The following is a 19811-nucleotide window of genomic DNA, read 5'->3' on the forward strand; positions in this document are numbered from 1 at the left end:
ATATATATATATATATATATATATATATATATATATATATATATACATACACATACATACATACATATATAGAGTGAGAGCTGTCAATCAACTAAATAGTTTAATCGTGATTAATCACATTTTGTCCATAGTTAACTCATTATTAATCTCAATCACAGACAGAAAGATATTTTTTCATTTAAAAATTTTTACTTTTTATTTAATACATTGCAGAATAATGTGAATATATATATATATATATATATATATATATATATATATATATATATATATATATATATATATACACACACATACATACATGCATATATAGAGTGAGAGCTGTCAATCAACTAAATAGTTTAATCGTGATTAATCACATTTTGTCCATAGTTAACTCATAATTAATCTCAATCACAGAGAGAAAGATATTTTTTCATTTAAAAATGTTAACTTTTTATTTAATACATTGCAGAATAATGTGAAAAAAATATATATATATATATATGGTTGTGTGTGTGTGTATATATATATAGGGATGAGCATGTTAACACTATCTGTATCATAAACCAGAAGTGGGCGTGGTTTAAACAAATGGGTGGGGCTTAAATCGGTACATTATTTTAAGTCTAAAATTGACACGAATTGATCAGAATATTTTGCTATATATATTTGCTATATTTATTGTTTATAATTCAGCTATATGTGTGTATGTGTGTAAGTGAACTGTCAGACTATTGTTTCATTATTTTTGAATGATCTGCGTGAAGTTGGTGTTTAATGCAAACATCCAGTGATGGCAAACAGGGAAATAATCTGTCAGCCTTGTTCACGCTAGTTTTCTCAAAAGCACTGCGTTCACTACTACAAGCAAAGTTTTCCAACTGACTTTACAGTATATCACCAGCCAAATTAGAAGAAGCAAGCAGACGGGAAAAAAAGGCGTATACATTTGTCTTGTGGAATGCACCACGTACGTTACGAAACAGGTTTCAACGTTTATACTGCAACGTATTGAGAGGTGTAATATTTTACCACGCGTATGTAAATAATGTAGTATGATAGTCATACAGGCAGAATGTTTGGTGCAGCAAGTGTACTGAATGTTGTGGCCAGTCAATGCAGGTTACTGTTACTGTCTGTGTCCTGCCAACTGAAAATTAACAACATTCTTATATTGTAGCTAGCATGCCTGTTTGCACCGCGTACTTTACGACAGTGGTCCCCAACCTTTTTTGACCCACGGCTCGTGTTCCCACAAATTTCCCGCGGACGGGGGGGGGGACCGTTGAGGTTCGTACATTATAGTGATCTAATTTATCTTATCTCTGGAGTTTTTCCAGAGAGATTATTACATGGCTGTTTGACGTGTGGTGAAAGGCAGTGTGCTAGCATGAATTCACTTGAGACAAATGTGCACATTAGCACTCAATAAGTCATCGAAACTTACCTTTATGCATTCCCACATAGTATCAGCATTTGACACCAACTATGAGGTGAAAGAAATACGGTAAAAATACAGTAGTAGTCTATCTGTGCGCCGAGAGAAAGTTAGCACACGCACAATGGACATGCGTCAAGTGAGACGGATGTAACAGAGAGAATCCGGCCACTTTTCAAAATAAAACAGGCAAACTATTTTTTTCTTTCTGTGCGGCCCGATACCAAATGACCCACGGCCCGGGGGTTAAAATATTTCATTGTGATTAATCACATTTTGTCCCTAGTTAACATTTTTATCTATAATAAGTAGGGATGTCAATGTCTTTGTGGTAAACGCTTCCATAAGCATGCAGATACATGAGTTAACATACGATTCAAAAATGATACGACTCGATTCAATATGATTTAAGGACTGCATTTGGCGATGTAGACGTTCATCTTACATTATAAAATAAAGAAGCCAATTCTATAAAAGAATCATTCTTCCAGTATTTTGAAATGTGTAAAAGAGCACATCATAGCCCCAAGCATGCTGTAAGGCAGGGGTCCCCAACCACTAGGCCGTGGGAAACATTCAGGTGCAATGATAAAAACAAAAAAACAAATAAAAACACACCAAAGTTAAAAATAAGAAAATAAATGGTAAATAACTACATTTTTTTTTAGTAAAGGGATACAAATTTCGCAAATATGGGCCATTGTTTTCTTCAAAAAATAATATATAGTTAGAAATTCCACAATTTTAGCATGTGTGAACGGCGACTTCCACGGTCCTTGAACGCACCATTTAACTTTGCAATGCATCTTTTCCCACGATGCACAGAAGACTACTTTACTGTAGTCAAGGTAATCTGATGACCTTACTGAGTGCTAATGTACATATTTGTTGGCGCACCTCTCCGAAAAAAACAAGTCCTACAAGCTTGTACTGGCGGATGGTGGCTCTGAATTCATCAGTGCTTTTAATTTGAAGTTGTTCCTGTCTTAGTTTTGCACAATACATAATAAATGAGATAACTCAGATAGCTATAATGTACTTAAACTATGTGTGTGTTGAAAATCTTTCCCGGTGACCAGCCAGCGCGATGCTAACTCTAGCGAAAGCTAATGCTATTTGACACAAGCCCCCGAATAGCTGTCCTCGGCTATGCCTGCCCGTAACCAGTAGCTCCTAACCCAAAACATTTGTGCCGTTAAAGGAAACTTACGTTAACGCGTTATTAACAACTCGTTAAAAAAATAATAATGAACACAACGCCAGATTATGAGAGCACAATGTTTTTTTGGAAACACCAGATTAATGTAAATCAATATTTATTTTGCATAATAATGTGAATAAACCATCACATAATGCATGATTACCGTAAATTCCGGTGTATACACCACCACTTTTTTCTTAAACTTTGGATCGTGCGTCTTGAATTCTAATCTCCTTTACTTCAGAACCACCTATAATCATTTAAATACTGTGCTGCCCGCGAGTCAGTGAGGAAACGCTAGTTCTTTCTTTGGCGGGGGCCAATCACAACTTATCAGTGCACTCACAATGAGCTTGTCAACCAATCGGAAATCGCAGCAAGTCTTTACTCAATATAACAGTCTGACTCACGGTGTCTTCTTAGAAAGAAGGATAAACTCATCACACAACAACTTAACACTCAAAACCAGATTTGTACATACAGAAGCCGCACATGTCCACGTCATAAAATGGCATATTGTGGCACGCACAAGTCTGTGAGGACCAGGCAGCGCTTTATTTGACAGGAGCCAATCATGAGCTGTGAAAAAACTCGTAGTTCGTAACCCATTGTAGCCCTGAGCCTCACGACAATCTTACCAAGAACGCTAAATTCATCAAACAGCAACTTAACACTCAAAAGGTACTAAGGAAATATACAAGTACCAATACGAGTTAAAAATGAAAAAATATAAATTTTAAGTTTTCCCATAATGCATTGCGTCCAAGCAAAGCATTCACTGGTGCCTGCTGGGGTGCTGCAATGATGTCAGCCTCCCTCTGGGCTCCGGGCTCCTCTGGCTCCCTTTCGTGGACGGAGGGAGCATTGCAGCACCATACAGCCATCCTCCATGCCGCTTGTCTCCAATGAAATGCTTTGTCAGATGAAATGCATTACGGGAAAATGTTAAAATAGTAGTTTTTTTCATTTCAAACTCCTCACAGACTTATGCGTGCCGCAATATGCCATTTTATGATGTGGACATGTGCGGCTTATGTATGTACAAATCTGTTTTCTCCTCTGAAGTTAGTAAGTTCAGCTTATACATTATTTGCCAGTGTGTGCACTTCATTTTATTAATAATGTAATAATGTTGTAATAAATGTCCATTTTTCATTTTTCAACAAATATTATTGACGTGAGAAAAAACAGGTAATTGAACGGGAGTGCGTTCACCTTCTACATTCACTGTAAATACAAAAAGAAGTCAAGTTTTAGCATTGACACAGAAAAGCACAGCGCGACCAATCGGATCTCTCCTGCACTGCCTTACTTGGAAATGAGCCTCAAGCGTGTGTCTGCTTTTTCAATTTAAAACACAAAAGGGAAACCAAAATTAAGCCGGCGTCTCGGTCACTACGACGTCTTTCGGCACTTGTACAGTACATGAACCTTCTTTCTGTTAGCGCCACAAAATGACACAACCATGTACATGCATGAAAAGACAAAGCAGGCGAGCAACGGCAGTCTCTCCGACATGCTACTGCCGTTGCTCAGAGTCCGTATCGCTGTACGCCGAGCAGGTAGGCCCCGCCTCGGCTCTCAATGCGCTCAACGCAATCCTCCACCCACCAACCGCTACTGTCCAACAGCGACACCCACCACCACCACCGCCAGGCAGCCAGCAGCAGCAGCAGCAGCAGCAGGAAAGGACGCACCCGGGGGAGGAAGAGAGGACAGAAAGGAGGGATGAGACCGGCCTTTGGTGGAAGAGGAGGAGGAGAGAGGAGGACAGGGAGGAGGAAGGAGGGAGGCTAAGAGGAGGGTGGAGGAGCCCCCTGTGCTATCCGCAGCTGTCTGCGTCTGTCACAATGTGTGTTGTCACACAGTCGATATCAATTTGCCATCAGGACTGTCACTGTGGAACAAAGAGAGAAGGAAGCTTGCCAGGTCGGACACACTCAGAGAGAGAAATGGCCAGAGACAGGACACACCAGCAGGACGAGGAGGACGTGGAGGTAGAAGGCAGGGTGCAGTTTGGGATCTAACTTTACAACTCCAAACACCCCCCGTGCCATCATTGCAAAGCTCCAACTTCACATTTCCTCATTGTTTTTATTGGATTTTGTTCTACTTGGCCAATTAAACCCAAATCATCAAGAATGAGAAAATCCTGAAGTCGTCTCCTCAGCTTGAAGGGATGCAGTGATTAGCATAGATTAGCATTTTTTTGGGGTGTGAAGACAGTGTCACCCCCTTTAAAAACACTTAGAGCAGACAGCTTGACAGTCCAGACTGACAAGCAAGTGATGACTGAGCATGACGTCGTTATGCTGACCAAACACAATAACACCGCTCCTCACAGTCCCAACGTAAATAAACACACATTTTCACCGACTGGACAGCAGCCACAGGAACAGTTATTCCTCTACGCACTATATAGTGTTTACATTCTGCAAGAGTCAAAGCCAGGTAAGAGTAAATAAGATGCATTCAATAAAGTAGGGTCTTCACATACTGTACGTACACCATGCACCTTTTTCGTCTTCACGACATGTTTTATTTTATTCTGAAGGAATGCAGGAATTCCTAAATACGCCTTATTTGTTAAAGCGGCTTATTAGATATTGTAAGATATTCTATACGTTATAAAGTGTCTAGCTTTAGAGGTTTAGACTGTTGCTGTTGGGAAATCACATTTTGAAATCTAGTTTATTTACTGTTAATTATTTTCATTAAAAAACACTTGATAATTTTACATAAAAGTGATCAAGTTAACCCATTTATACTATGCTTTCTTTGTGTTGCAATTATTATTAATTATTATTATAATTAATTATTGATATTAAATAAAATTAATACAAGGAAAAAGGATTAAAAAAAAGAGTAAAATTTTATGTTTTGAAAAAACCCACTATAAGCATTTGTATAGTAATTTAATTCAATTAAGCCAAATAAAAGCTGTTGGGTTTTTTTTAGTTTTTGGAAATCCATAAAAAAATAAAATAAAATCCATTAAAAAAAAAAAATATATATATATATATTTATTAGGTTACATAAATATATTGAAAAAAATAAACAAATTAGATTAATATATTGTTTATTTTTTCCAGAAGATACACCAATTAGAATTACTTACTTTTCCTTTAGCTTTATTTTAATAAAACATATGGGAAAATAATATAAAATAATTAAACATGTTTGTAGGTTTGGATTTGTTTTTCTTCCCAATATATATATATATTTTTTATTTATTAGTACAGCCTTTATTAAACAAAGTTAGTATGTATCAGTTAACGTTAGACAAAGTAATATGATTTTTTAAAAATATATATACATTTAAAACCATGTACAGTACCAGTCAAACTTTTGGGCACACTTTATCATGCCCTTAAATGACAAGATACTTCCAAAAATCTACTACTTGTAACGACTGATTTTGATGTACGACAAGTGGCCGTTCGAAACTAAAATACAAGAACTTCCTGAAAAAGGAGCAGATTTTTTTCCCATTAATTAAGGGTGGAAAAGACTTACCTTGTGGCAAAGCGACCATCATAATCCTCAATAGCAGGCTGAAAGATAACAGAAAACATGACATTAACTCACCAGGTGGCAGCAGCGAGCCAGAAAGTCTTCTAAAATGATGAAAGTGTGTCTGCTGCACACAGACTGATGTGTCCATGTGTCAACTTGTCCCTACCTGAGTGCCAAAGCCTGCCATGCTGTAGGGGCGTGGGCGCGTCTGTGCTAGACTCTGCGCCAACAGTCGGGCGGTGAGGCCGTAGTCAGGTGTGGGCAGGGATGCGTCACTCTCCAACAAGTTGCCCGTGCTGCTACTTTTCCCATGATGCAGACTGGCCAGACAGGGGAAGAAAAGCCTCAGACCAAAGAACCATTCTTTTAGCCATTGCTAACAAAACAAAATGCCACTACGATAGATTAAATGCCAGGAAAACTACAGCACTGAACCACACAGACAACAGTTCATGAATGAATTATTCAATGAAAAAAACTGCTTTCATCTTTTTCCTAGCAGCTTGTTGCTAGGCAGAGTTCATAGAGTCAACCTCAAGTGCCTCATAGGCCATTTTTTCTCATTGCCAGCCACGCCCATTAGACGTTTGAATGACAGGAACATGAAGTCACACAGACACTCCAAAAACAACACTACGTATGTGGATAATGAGAGCTTTATTTATATACATAAATGCTCTGTGTTTATTATAAAAGGCATATCGGCAAGCACAGAAAATGAGTGCCAACTGCTGGGCATGGTGGGTCACTGCACTGCACTCTGCCACTCGCTTACTTCACTTTGAGCTTTTCGCCGTCGCTGTCAGGCAGCACTCGTGTGTAGGAGAAAGGAAACCAGCCACGCCTGATCAAAATAGAGAGAAAGTTGTTTATATGTGAAGCAAAATGTGGTCGAGAATGGAATACTTGGCTTACATCTTATTCTTCTCGTTCTCCCCGTAGTGCCAGCCGTCACGGGCCTCGGGTACCAGCAGGGTGATGACGTCGCCCTCCGAGAAGCTCAGCAGGGTGCTGTTGTCGCCAGCGGCATGTGAGAAGATGGCCTGCACACGGGAACGCCCGTTCTTCTCCAGGCCCGCCGCCATGGAGCTAGACCTGGGCAGGGTCCGCGTCTCTCCTGGGGCAGGGTGGAGAGTGAATGTTTTTTTTTTTTTAATTACATTACCATATTGCCCCAAATTGCCCCAAGGCAACCCTGATCGAAGTAATATAAAGACAACACCGGCGTACACCTGAAGAAAAGTACGGCCTTGCTTAAGATGGCATCCCTTTTCACATTTTCTAACGCAAAAATGCGGTCTTTTATTCGGCTGAATAAAGACTTTATGAACGTTCATATAACCTGACAAGAACACAAATATTGCCTTGTACATTCGGGTCATCAGTACAGTAGCAACATCCGCACACTCTGACGTTTTCCTGACGTTTTCGCATACCGTGACAAGAAAACAGGAGAAACACTGTCTTATGTTTGGTTCAATACATTATTCATAAATATTCCCATAATCTGCTGTTTTTTTAAACCCCCCAGAAATACAGTCTTAGATGTTCAGGTCATCAATATACTGTAGTATTTATGAACTTTCGCATAACCTGCCGGTTTTAAAAACCTAATAAAAAACAGAAATACAGTCGTCACTCGTTTATCGCCGTTAATTCGTTCCAGAACCGCAACGCAGGATTCAATATTAATAAATGGAATATTTTCTTAGTTAAGAGCATAGAAAACCTGTTTATGACTTTCTAAATACGGTTTTTACCGTGAGAACCTTGTAGGCATGAAATACTCGCACTGTAGTCACCTTTACTCTCCTATTATTCTTTGTTGACACCACATTGTGCTACACTGGAGGGAAACAAGAGACTGCCACTGCTTTAAACATAGCATGCTACCTAGCTAACTAGTTAGCCTCCAATTCATTTATTCTAAACTTAAGAAAGGGTTTAACACTGAGTGGGTAAGAAGAACGACGTAAGAAGCCAAAAACTTTATACTTCTACACGAACGGGAGGAGAACTTGTTTTCACTACGTCACTTCGGACATGTCATGGCTGACTCCATGCATTGTTAAGGTAATGTAAAATAAGGTAAGGTTTCATCAATGTAATATTACTGACACCTAGTGACCAGAGCACTACAAGACTACGACTTGTCTTTCAATATTTTGGACCAATAATGGGCTATAGTCAACCACGAAACAGCAATCATTTATTACTAATTCATACATTTTTGAAAAATCGCAACAGAGTCAAGGAGCGATGTTCGAACCGCGAAGTGGCGTGGGACGGACGTACTGTCTTACGTTTGGTTCATCAAGACTGTATTTATGAACAGTCCCTGGTGTTTTTGAATGATATGCAACCGAAGCAACTCACGCAAAACCAAAATGTACCAGCAAAACCAAATGTGGGTGTTGTTTAGGTGTCGTCAGATATCTTACCCACTGGGTTCTTATTCTTGGCGGGTGCAGGCCTGCGCACAGGCAGGGTGTTGGAGTAGACGTCGCTGACCTGTCTCTGAGGCTGAGCCTGGGACTGCACCTGCGCCTGAGTCTGTGGAGACGAAGGCCTGACTTGGGATAAAGTCCCTCCATCCGTCCAGTATTCCTCGCCGTGGACTCCTGTTGTCCCGTTGACCATGGACATTCCATCGGGGCCCATCAGCCTCTGAAACAAAGAGCGACGGTGGAACCCTATAACTGAATGGAAGTCCAATTTTTATTGACTTACCGCCTGGTGCCCGAGGCCGCTACCCATGAATACAGCCAGCTCCGGGGGCACAGGAAGGGGCTGAGCTCCGGGGATGGGGTCAGAGATGACCAGGTTGGATTTTGAAGTGTGCATGGGGCTGGTACCGCCCATGGCCGAGCCCATCTGCTGGGCCAAGAGCACAGCCCTCTCTGGGAGCTTGTTGGGGTCCGAACAGGCCTGCTGCCACACTGGGATCTTCTGGGTCAGGAGGTCTTTACCCTGGAGTGACAATACGGAGACACGTCTAATTGGGCCTGAACATAGCCTTCCATTTTTCCTCTCACTTTACAGCTGGGAGAGGTTCCAGCTTCTGCGCAAAAAAACCCCCCAATGAGTCCACTTCAGTCCCTGATTGACTGTTCTGTCCTAAGACCTTTGTCCGAAGAGTATAAGGATTCATTCACATCGGTTTCTAGAACCCATGTGTTCATACAGTTGGCCTGTATGCCCTCTGCGTCTCTTCCTTTAATGGTCAAACCTGACTGGACCGTTTTCCAGTTTCCCAGTTCTTTGGAACCGTACTGAGAGGTCTTGAACCAATTCCGTTCAACACCTAAAACCAAACTCCATATACTGTAACTATCATATTTTTTTAAGCTTAGCCTTGATGAAGTGGATGGAATTAAATATTTCAGCTATTTAGATCAGCAGCAGGAGTTACACACTGAGTGTAAATGACCTGGTCCGTCACAGTAAAGTCAGTTCACTAACCATAATGTAAGTTTATGGCTCTGAATGTTTTATTGTCCTAGCGGGTACTATTTATAGTTATGCACTTTTTAAAACTATACGCTATTTATGGCAAAAAATAAATAATTACGGGCCCCCACCGCTCACAAACCCCAGTTTGAGAATCACTGCACTGAGGCAATCCAAGACAGCACGCAGCTTAAAAGAGCCGCAGTGAAAACCTTGGTTAAGACTGTCGTCACTGAAATAAACAGTCCACAAAGGTGGCTCCTCGCCGTGCATCCTTGACCCTTTGCACGCTTACAAAAACAGGCTTGTGTGGGCTAACACGCACCGAAGCTGCCCACGCTAGCAACTCACAGCCTGTGGACAAAACACAACGGCATGCTTTTGCAGAACATTTTTCATGCTTTATTACGACTCCCTCCTTCATTTGTTCCCCCCCCCACCACCTTCCTCTGTCATTGCACACCCCTTCAGGACATTTCCTTTCATGCAGGTCGTCCCACGCACACCCTCATGCTGATTAACGACTAGACTAAAGGATGCCGCAGAAACAAACAAACACACACAGCCGTCGTTGTCCAGTGGCATCTTCAAGGCTGACAGTTAACACCCACCAGCACTCCCGCTGGAGACGGATGTCTGCATTCTTTATTTCAAATGTCTGCATCCATGTGGAAAAGCTAAGCAATTCTCCGGCAACACTACTCTAAATGATTTGCATCCACGCTGCTGTCGACTCAGCAATTCGAGCGATAAGAAGGCGGCACAATGCTGGTGGGTCCAATGATGGATTACGGCATCCGATACAGCACCGCACTGTTTGCAGTCTTAATACATATTTAAAATGAAGAGGCCCCAGTGAGTGGTCAAAGCTAATGCGACTGAATTATACACGTCTTGGGCGCAGTTTATCTTAAAAACCAGAGAGGACGAGCTCCTGCAATTCGAATTTGACCAACATTATTGGGAAAAACACCCCTCTTAACCACATCACATTGTACAATACCTCGCATCAAAGCATTTACTCTACATATTTTGCTTTTTCTTTGCCATTTTGCGGTAAGCGGACTCCAGTGTCACCATACATGTTAATTATTATGAAAGCTAAAGTTGCGGTAGCATGAGTGATTAACTTAGTTTTACACTTTATTACTAATTTGTTAATGTTTTTTAACAATGCTTGATTTTTACTGAAAATGGTCTTGTTGTGTTTTTTATGTTCAACTAGGAAGTGTGTTTAACTTACAAAAAAACATGCTCAAAAAATATGCATTGGCAACGCAAATCACCTTTGCCACTTATCGTGAAGGCTTAAGTCTTAAAGGGACTGTATGCAGCCGCCTAGGGGGCGCTAACATTCAAAAGTACAAACAGCATTATATCCTGCCTTGAGTACGTAAGACAAAACGTAAGACGTTTGCGGTGTAGCTAAGTTGAGCAACTAACTAACGGCTATACCAATGATCCTCAATTATTTTCTGTCAGGCCCCCACTGGGGGACAGAAATGTTTTGGCGCCCTCCCCATTAGAAATACTATTGAGAACTTGATAATATCTATACATTTATTTATCTGTGCTCGAAACTGAGACCAACAAAATGCAACAAAACGGAGAGCAGTGAAGCAAACAAGCGTATTCTAGAGTCAAATTGCACGCAGAGTACGACAAATTCATACACGCTGGCAGGCCTGCACTAATATTGAAAGTCCTCCCTGCCGCTCACACCCCCGGCAGTTCACTGCGCCCCCGCCAGGGCAGCCAACCCCACTATTTGAGAAGCACTGGGCTATAGAGTCAATGATAGCTACCATAACCACACAATGACTGAGACTGCTTTGTATGTAACATAGAAAGTAACAGTGGTGAACTTATTTATACACTTCAGTGTTAAAATAATACCTAAAATGTATTTTGGTGTAATTTATAAAGGTTTAATGGGGACGGCAGTGTGATTATTTTTACTTGTTTGTTCCTATGGGAAAATTTGTTTCAAAATCTGGAACAAATGTGTTCTTTATTGTGTTTTTTGTACCTTTAGAATAAGCTGTTATAGAGGCGGTAGCCCGAAATGTACTGCTTATGCCCTTTTACAACTTCATATTCACTTTTGGCACCAGAAACGGCACTGTTACTTTGGCATCCAATAATTAGTCCTATGGGATACCATTTGTAACGATTCAACCTATGGTCGCCTAATTGGACACCTACTGCACCCCCATTTGGTTGTAAAGAACTAACCAGTGATGATACAGTATTTCACTGGTTACCTTGCCGTGGTAGGCGCTGCTGTTTTTGGCCACGGCACACTGGCGGTCCACCAGGAAGCAGTACCTCCGACGTTCCTCAGACAAGGCAGTCTTGTACCCTTCAGCGATGAAGGTGTCCAGCTCGGTCTGCTTACTGCTGATGGTCTCCACAAACTGCGTGGGGTGAACACACAACAGCATGAGTGTAGAGGAGTACAGTCACGGACATTTCAAAACAACTATAAAAACAGGAGTGGCTCCGCGCTGTTTTGAATTTATCTAATCTAAATGCTGCTGAATGAACACGAACAATAGCCGTTTCGCTAAATGACAACCACAAACCTGCTGAGGCGGATCGGTGAGATGACAAATTCATTTTCCTCCCGAGAGAGCAGCCTGACCTTATTCTGCTCTTGCTCTTAACACATTGTTGCCATCAAATTAAAAGCTTGGAAACTGGTTCATTATCAGAGCAACCTGAGCCTCCAGACCCGTCGGATTAGGCTGTGACGAGAAGAGTAGCGCCACGGTCGTGAAAACTGGAAACATGGCAACGAGGCTTAAAATCTTTGTATTTATCTCCTACGAGAAAGTTTTTTTTTCTACTGACTCTGCGCTGAAGAGTGAGAAGAGAAAAAATTGCCATGGTGAGCACATTTAACAGCAGCCAGGAACGAGGTTGGCTGTTAAAATGATCACAGACCTGCGGGTGACCTTCTGTTCTTTTAGCCCTTTTTACATAATAATCCTCTTGACAAAATGAGTGACGAGTCCCAATCCTCGAGGCATTCTTAAGGTCAGTGAAGTAACACAAGACAAAAAAGCCAGAGGAGACACAAGGCTCTATTATAAAAGCAAGTCACCTCAGGTTACATCCCAGCTTGGATGTCTTGTTAGTCACAAGAAAGCTGCTACACGTCGCTGCGACCTTCACAGCATATTCAGTAACATGCAAAAAGCTCAAAACAAAATCAAATTTGTTTGCCATGTTTGTTTAATAGAGGTGGTGCTTTGTCACTCTGATATTTGTTTTCGATGACTTTTTAGGTCTTCATAATTCAGTTTTGTGGCTCAGGAGCCATTTGTCTCATACATACATATTTTTTTTGCTAAAGTCGTCCCTCGTTTATCGCGGTGAGTCCCAGAGTCTGCAAAGTAGGATTCAAAATTAATAAATGATTATTTTCATAGCATAGAAAGCCTGTTCATGACCTTCTAAAATAGTTTTTTTTTACCATTATGTTATAGTTACCTTTATACTCATATTACCTAATATAGTAGACACAATAAACAATAATAAAACATGATAAGATAATTGTTGTTGTAGTATCTAATGTGGGTTGATCGCGCATGGCATTAAAAAAAAACAAACAAACAGACATCAGCCTATCATCCATCCTCACTATGATGATGATGTGTTCAGGCCAGTCTGACATGCATCTGCCATACATAGACTTAGACTGGCTTTGTTTACATCAAATTGTGCAACGTTGTGCTACACTGACGTGACAAAAAAGACGGCCGCTGCCTTCAGCACAGCAATATACCGAGCTAACTCGTTTGCCTCCAGTGTATTTTTGATCTAGACGTAAGAAACTGAGTGAGCAAGGAGGACAAAATAAGCAGTCAAAAACGTACCACTTCCACACGGAATAATAGTCCGTAGTCAAAACAACGATCATTTATTCATAATTTTTTTGAAAAAACTGCAATGTTCGCACCACGAAGTGGCGAGGGACGATTGTGATTGTATTGTGTAAACAAGTCTGTGAAACGTAATCTTTAAAAGTCATAAGTCTTACCACTGACAAGCTAGCATAAATGCTATAATTATAGCAGGCTGCCTCCATAAACCAAAACGAAGACAGATAATGATTTGGAATGCATCAGAGTGGAAAGGAACACAGTTCTCTTTGACCACATGGTACATGGTCATTTATAACTAAGTGTATTGCGCAACACAGCAGCAACAGAACCAATGTTGTAATTGCGGTTCGGTGCAAACTGCGCCGCCAGCACTAATGCCTCAGATGAGTTCATTGGAAGCAACAGTACGGCAAATGTAACATGCATGAGTTTCACACCAACAGCGGAGTAGCGCAACAACTCTTTAAAGCGCATGTAGGGAAATAAAGCTGCTGGATGCTGACCACTCATGATCTTTCAAATGCAGCTACTGCCATCTTGTTAAAACAAAAAACTGCCAATGCTTTATGACCCAGTGCTAATTAGGGACTCCAGTTATTTATTGTTGTAAAACGCACCTGACAACTGTAGGATGAAACGAAGGGCCTTGTAGGATAACACTGCAGGGTAAACCAATGTTGGCATATGTATTTATTTTACCAATGTGCACGCTGATCAGGTGCTATGAAAAAGTACTTGTCAGTGCCAAGAGTTGAGCCAAGGAGGTAACATGCACTAAAAGGAAAAAAAAAAAAAGGGGGGGGGGGGGGGGGGAATTAAAGAGCTTAGTTTTAACGTTAAATAGGTCGACTTATCGACACAACAATACCAAAATCCTCCCTGTGGACTACAAAGGGAAATCCCAGCATTCACAAACAACATCTCTCATTTTTTTTTTCTCTTGTGGGAATTCAAACAGCATTTCCCCCGCATTGAAAGTCGGCTAGCGTCATCTACCTTCATCATCAACTCTCTTTGGAGTCAAAAGAAATGCTCCAGGACACACAACCCCCCCCCACAAAGAGTCGACTTCTACATCACCTTTGTATGCAAATCTGCATCTGCACCAACGCTCTCAATCCCGATCCATCGGATATACGCTTTTATTAACAACCACGGCAGTTGTGTGAACCTCCTCATTCCACTGCTCGGTACCACATAATGAGTTGTTTAGTATCTTGGCAGTGACTTTCTACGATGGATGAGACTGCGTGTGTGTGTACGGGAAGACAAAGAGGCTTGTTTCCAAGTGTGTGTGATGGAGGAGAAGCAGGGGAGACAGAGCGATGAGGTGGCGATCAATAAAACACCATCTGTTTCCCAAAGCCAAACTTGCACTTAGAAATATTTGATGTTTTAATGAAAAGAGATAACACGTCTCATCTGCAGGAATAACAGCATGTGGAGGAAGAAGGGGGAGGAGGAGGAAGAGGGTTGGAGAATCGAGCCTCAGCGTCTTTTGTATCAGTAATGGTCACCCGTGTGGGGTCACATGGTGTGGTCCGCCACTAACCACTTGATTTTTCTTTCACGCCCACAGCTGAGATATGAGAAGAAAGGAAAATTGATTCTTTTTTTTTTCCCTTCACTCCCTCCACCAGCCTGATGAGCTCATTCTTTAGCACAGACGGGTCCAATTGATCAAGGACAGTCATTCAGACTTTGTAAATAAACGTCGTGTATGCAACACTCTGCTGTACAGTCGTCCCTTGCCACTTCTCGTTTCGACTTTTGTGGCTTTACTCTATCATGGTTTTTCAAAAATATATTAATAAATTATGCTGTTTCGTGGTACGGCCCGTTATTAGTCCAAAAATACACACATTGAAGCAAAGGTTATGTATTTTTTGCCTAAATCGTTTTTAAGCACAAAAATGGCCAAATGAACTAAAATACAAATACAAGGCATTCAAAAGACACTATCAAAGACGTTATGTGTAGTATTCTACACTGGTCACTAGGTGTCAGTTATGTTACTGGAATGTTCGATGAAACAGATTTGATTGCTGGAAAAACAGGCTTTTATTGCAGGTTTGAATTATCTCACAACAGGCACAATAATACCTAATAACAATCCCTAAAAAAAAACCAGGCGACTGTTGCGGCTGTTACCCATACAAAGCTGATACTCAACTCTGTAAGGAACACTTTTATAGCAACATGACACAACACAAGCACAAGTCTTATTTATGTCTTAAATGGCTTATTTTCCATTATTATATCTACTATATTGGGTGATATGAGTGTAAACCTCATAAATTATACATAAGGAACCCTACTTCGCAGAAATTCACTTATCACGGTCGAGTATGGAACCAACTAACTGAAACATATTTTTGTTTTGTTTTTGTTTTTTGAATAAAAATAATAAAAACTTAAAACACGGATTTACATGTTCATCATTGGACCCAAATTGAAGTCATTCATTTTTTTAGTATTAGAAGATTTATTTAAATGTAACACCGCAAACAAATAAATTATTAATTATTATTTAGTTATAAATTATTAATTAAATACTGTACATACATCAACATACCGTCACTGTCCAGTAAAAAACATACCTCTAAGCTTTGAAATTGCAATTTTGATCTGAAACATACAGACAATATATTTTTGTTGTTTTATGGATGAATTAAAAAAATATATATATATATAAAAATATATTCATTTTAATGTAATATTCTCATTATACAATATGCAGTACATCACTCTAGTGGCTTATTTTACATACTCATATTGTCGCGGTTCACTGAAATTATACTATCACTGAAATTAGAATTAAATTATTTACATTCAAAAAAATAATAGTTGATTTATTCATTGTTAGTTGTATTTTTGTTGTGTTCGTATATCATACTTAATGTCATGGATGGTTAAGTTCAGTGGACAACATTTTCTGTTTTCCTTGGGAGAGGTTCTTGCTCCTGCCAGTTGTCCTTGTCCATTTTTAACACCCCAGAATGAAACTTTTATCTCTTCATGACATATGAGTGCGAATTCAATAAAAGAGCAGTGTTGATTTAGCCCTGCCTTGCCTTTTGCAATCACATGACGAAACAGCACGTTTGTTACTGCATGTTGACTCTGCGAAGAGGCGGGGCCGAGCGTGCGTCCATCGGATACGCTGTCTAAACAAACGACTAGAAACTTTCCCAGTGCGGCTATTGATTGTGCTGTGACCCGGCTACACCTGAGAGTGGAATCATGTAATTAGCCTGCGAGCCCCGGCCTGTTAGTACACGATATCTGCTGCTCTTTCCTCCAGGCGCCAGCTGACGCCATTTGCAGCTCTTTTGCCATCATTGAACACCAGAAAAGCCTTCAAGAGTATGTTTATTACTAAAATGGGTGCATGTCTATGACTCTTCTGAATATGCAATAAGTATTTTATGTCCATCACTGACGGCAGCACTGGACTCATTTGCATTAAACTGCTCTGTCAGGTTACTTTGCAAGGCAAATAATCACGAGATGATACCATAAGCAAATACGCCTTTATTCTCTTAAAGTCAGCTTGACCGCTCTAGTTTGTCTAGTTTGAAACCTCTGACCCATGAAAAATTGTTTGGAGCATTTTCACCTTTCAGTCACTTCATTAGGTACACCTGCACAATCTAATGTGATTCTGTTCTCTTATTTCTAGCACACGCACGCACGCACGCTCGCACGCACACTTGTCGCACTGTGTTGTTCAGAGTGAGGGTAGTTAACTCCCTGAAAGCAGTGGGATGCATATTTCATATTCAACATAAATCATGAAGTTATAGACACAACGAGGCACTCACCTGCATCTCTTTCTCGCCATATTTGGAGGGGTTCTTGCTGCCCTGGCTCTTCCTGCGCAGTTTCTTCAGTTCCCCCTGGCACTTCTCCAGACTCTCCCCTTTGCTTTTGTGCTCCACCTGGTACTTCTTCAGGGCGGCCTGCAGGGTGTCACAAACGCAACTTAGGCCTCTTGTTGAAGGGTGAAAGGTCCAAGTGATTATGTCCACTATATAATCAACTGCATATGCATGGCAGTAGATGACCACAGCACAAAGTCATGTCTTAAGTTCATCAAAATTAATTTTGAAACAAGTATTGCTATAAACACACAAAATTAAATAAAACTGCGACCCGTGCACAAAATTATCTGCAGCAGGCGACTATGATGAATTTGATTATTTTGATTCTTGATATATATTAAGTCAGTTTTAAGGCTAACTGTATTAAACAAACTTGGCCAGGATTTGTTTTGTTATTACTTTTCATGATCCTATCTATTGAAAGGCGTATAGAAAAAGAGATTTTAATATATGCCCACGCGCTTTACCCTTGGGACCAATTTGGTCCCACTGACTTCCATATAACAACATATTTTTGATTTGATTCTAAAGTAAAAATATACAAATACTTCAATTAGAATAATATCAATTATGTAAAATCTAATATTACAAATGCAAACACATTTTTATTGGACTTTTGTGTGAGGGACAATTTGGGAACTAAGTGTAAAAAGTTATAATGGATAATAATTAGGGCTGTCAAATGACTACTATGAGTATATTTCATTTTTGTCGTAACCGCTCCAAATGAACTGAAAATTGTAATCAAGTTAAGAAATACCACACATCTGAAAATGAATTTGCCTGGAGTTGCAAAACATTTGAATTACACTTCAAACCTTGTGATGAGGAATGAGGGGTTGCGTTCAAAAACACCACATCATTTAAGTTGGTTTCACATTGTGAATGTATTACTTGCTGAAAAGAATATCTACTTAATATTTGGTTGTCTTTCTGTTTATTTAGCCCACACATGCTTGCATAATAAAGATGACGTGGTGGTATTGGGAGTTCACAGTGTTCAAGAATGCACCTTGCAGTAGTGTGGTAAGGAGGAGGCAGCTTTGTTTTGAGGATGAACGGAGAGACGTGTGTGAATTGGAGATACATACAGTACATGGTGTTGGAATTGCACTGCTGTTGATGTGTTCTGACTCTGTGGGGACGCTACACTGGCCTCCGTCTGCCGTCATCATCGCCATGATGCGCATGTATGCGTATTACAGTCGTAAAGTAATTAATGAAATAAATTAGTCGCTGCCATCAACTCATTATTTTTAACAGCCCTAATAATGATGCAATAATGACAAATCAAAATAAATGATCAATTTTTAACCTAGTACCGGGAGTAATAACCTCATCCCAAATACTCTACTTGGCACCAAATTTTTACAAAAACTATCTCACAATATTTTGTCTTTTTCTCACTCAAGAAAATCTGAGGTTCAAAAAAATACAATATAAATAAAACAAATAAATATATAATATAAAAATACTTATATACATGGTTAAATCTAAAGTTGGATTTGTATTTATTTACATATACGTACATATTTGATGCTGTCAAAGTAAAAAAAAAAAAAAAGAAAGCACATATTGCATTTTTAATAGGGCCCATTTTGAGTAAAATGCATAATAATTGTTTTCCCCCCACCTGTTAACGTTGCAAAGTCATTTTTTCAATGTTTCCCTAATTTCCAGTAGTTATAATACAATTCAGGAGTCCATTTGTTTGGCCTTGGCTGTAATGTTCCTGAGAATCAGTGTTTGCCAGTTAAGTTCATTCACGATTGAAAGAACCATCTCAGGCACACATTTTGTCATTTTCATGTATTCCGTTTCTTCCTTAATCACTTATTTACTGGTAAAGCAAAAACAATTTCCTGGGCTGCACCAGCTCTGTTGCCATAGTAACTGGACCGGTGGTGTGACAAAGATGGTGTGGTTTGTGTATGAGGCAACAGCGGAGTGCTCACACAAAAAGGTTCGATACCCACACAACTGGTGAGATGCTAAGGATGGAGGTGAGCGACCTTAGTTTTCTTTTTCAAAATATGCCTTTGGATAATAAACTAGACTATATTACCAAAAGTATTTGCTCACCTGCCTTGACTCACATATTAACTTACGTGCCATCCCATTCCTAACCCATAGGGTTCAGTATGATGTCGGCCCACCTTTTGCAGCTATTACAGCTTCAGCTCTTCTGTGAAGGCTGTCCACAAGGTTGAGGAGTGTGTTTATAGGAATTTTTGACCATTTTTCCAAAAGCGCATTGGTGAGGTCACACAGTGATGTTGGTCGAGAAGGCCTGGCTCTTAGTCTCCGCTCTAATTCATCCCAAAGGTGTTGTATCGGGTTCAGGTCAGGACTCTGTGCAGGCCAGTCAAGTTCATCCACACCAGACTCTGTCATCCATGTCTTTATGGACCTTGCTTTGTGCACTGGTGTACAGTCATGTTGGAAGAGGA

At 40.2% G+C, this 19811-nt stretch overlaps 1 protein-coding gene across 7 annotated transcripts in view; it reads right to left on the reverse strand.

Moving 5' to 3' along the window:
* LOC129171149 (brain-specific angiogenesis inhibitor 1-associated protein 2-like) overlaps positions 1-19811 on the reverse strand; it is an 82249-nt gene that overhangs the window by 8366 nt on the left and 54072 nt on the right. For 4 of the 7 annotated variants that reach the window (XR_008566742.1, XM_054759538.1, XM_054759542.1 and 1 more), the window contains exons 6-13: positions 17302-17439; positions 11852-12004; positions 8868-9107; positions 8579-8804; positions 7053-7254; positions 6913-6981; positions 6304-6457; positions 6138-6175 (exon numbers count right to left, since the gene is read on the reverse strand). Coding sequence is in view for 6 of the 7 variants with exons in the window: in XM_054759538.1 (XP_054615513.1) it covers positions 6138-6175; positions 6304-6457; positions 6913-6981; positions 7053-7254; positions 8579-8804; positions 8868-9107; positions 11852-12004; positions 17302-17439 (1220 nt within the window). In the remaining variant the exon portion in view is untranslated. Of the gene's footprint in view, positions 1-99; positions 5054-6137; positions 6176-6303; positions 6458-6912; positions 6982-7052; positions 7255-8578; positions 8805-8867; positions 9108-11851; positions 12005-17301; positions 17440-19811 lie in introns of those variants that run through there. The other 3 variants (XM_054759544.1, XM_054759539.1, XM_054759537.1) reach the window with 3 other exon arrangements.

The sequence above is a fragment of the Dunckerocampus dactyliophorus genome, chromosome 18 (assembly GCF_027744805.1).
Source record: "Dunckerocampus dactyliophorus isolate RoL2022-P2 chromosome 18, RoL_Ddac_1.1, whole genome shotgun sequence".
Classification (NCBI taxonomy): domain Eukaryota; kingdom Metazoa; phylum Chordata; class Actinopteri; order Syngnathiformes; family Syngnathidae; genus Dunckerocampus; species Dunckerocampus dactyliophorus.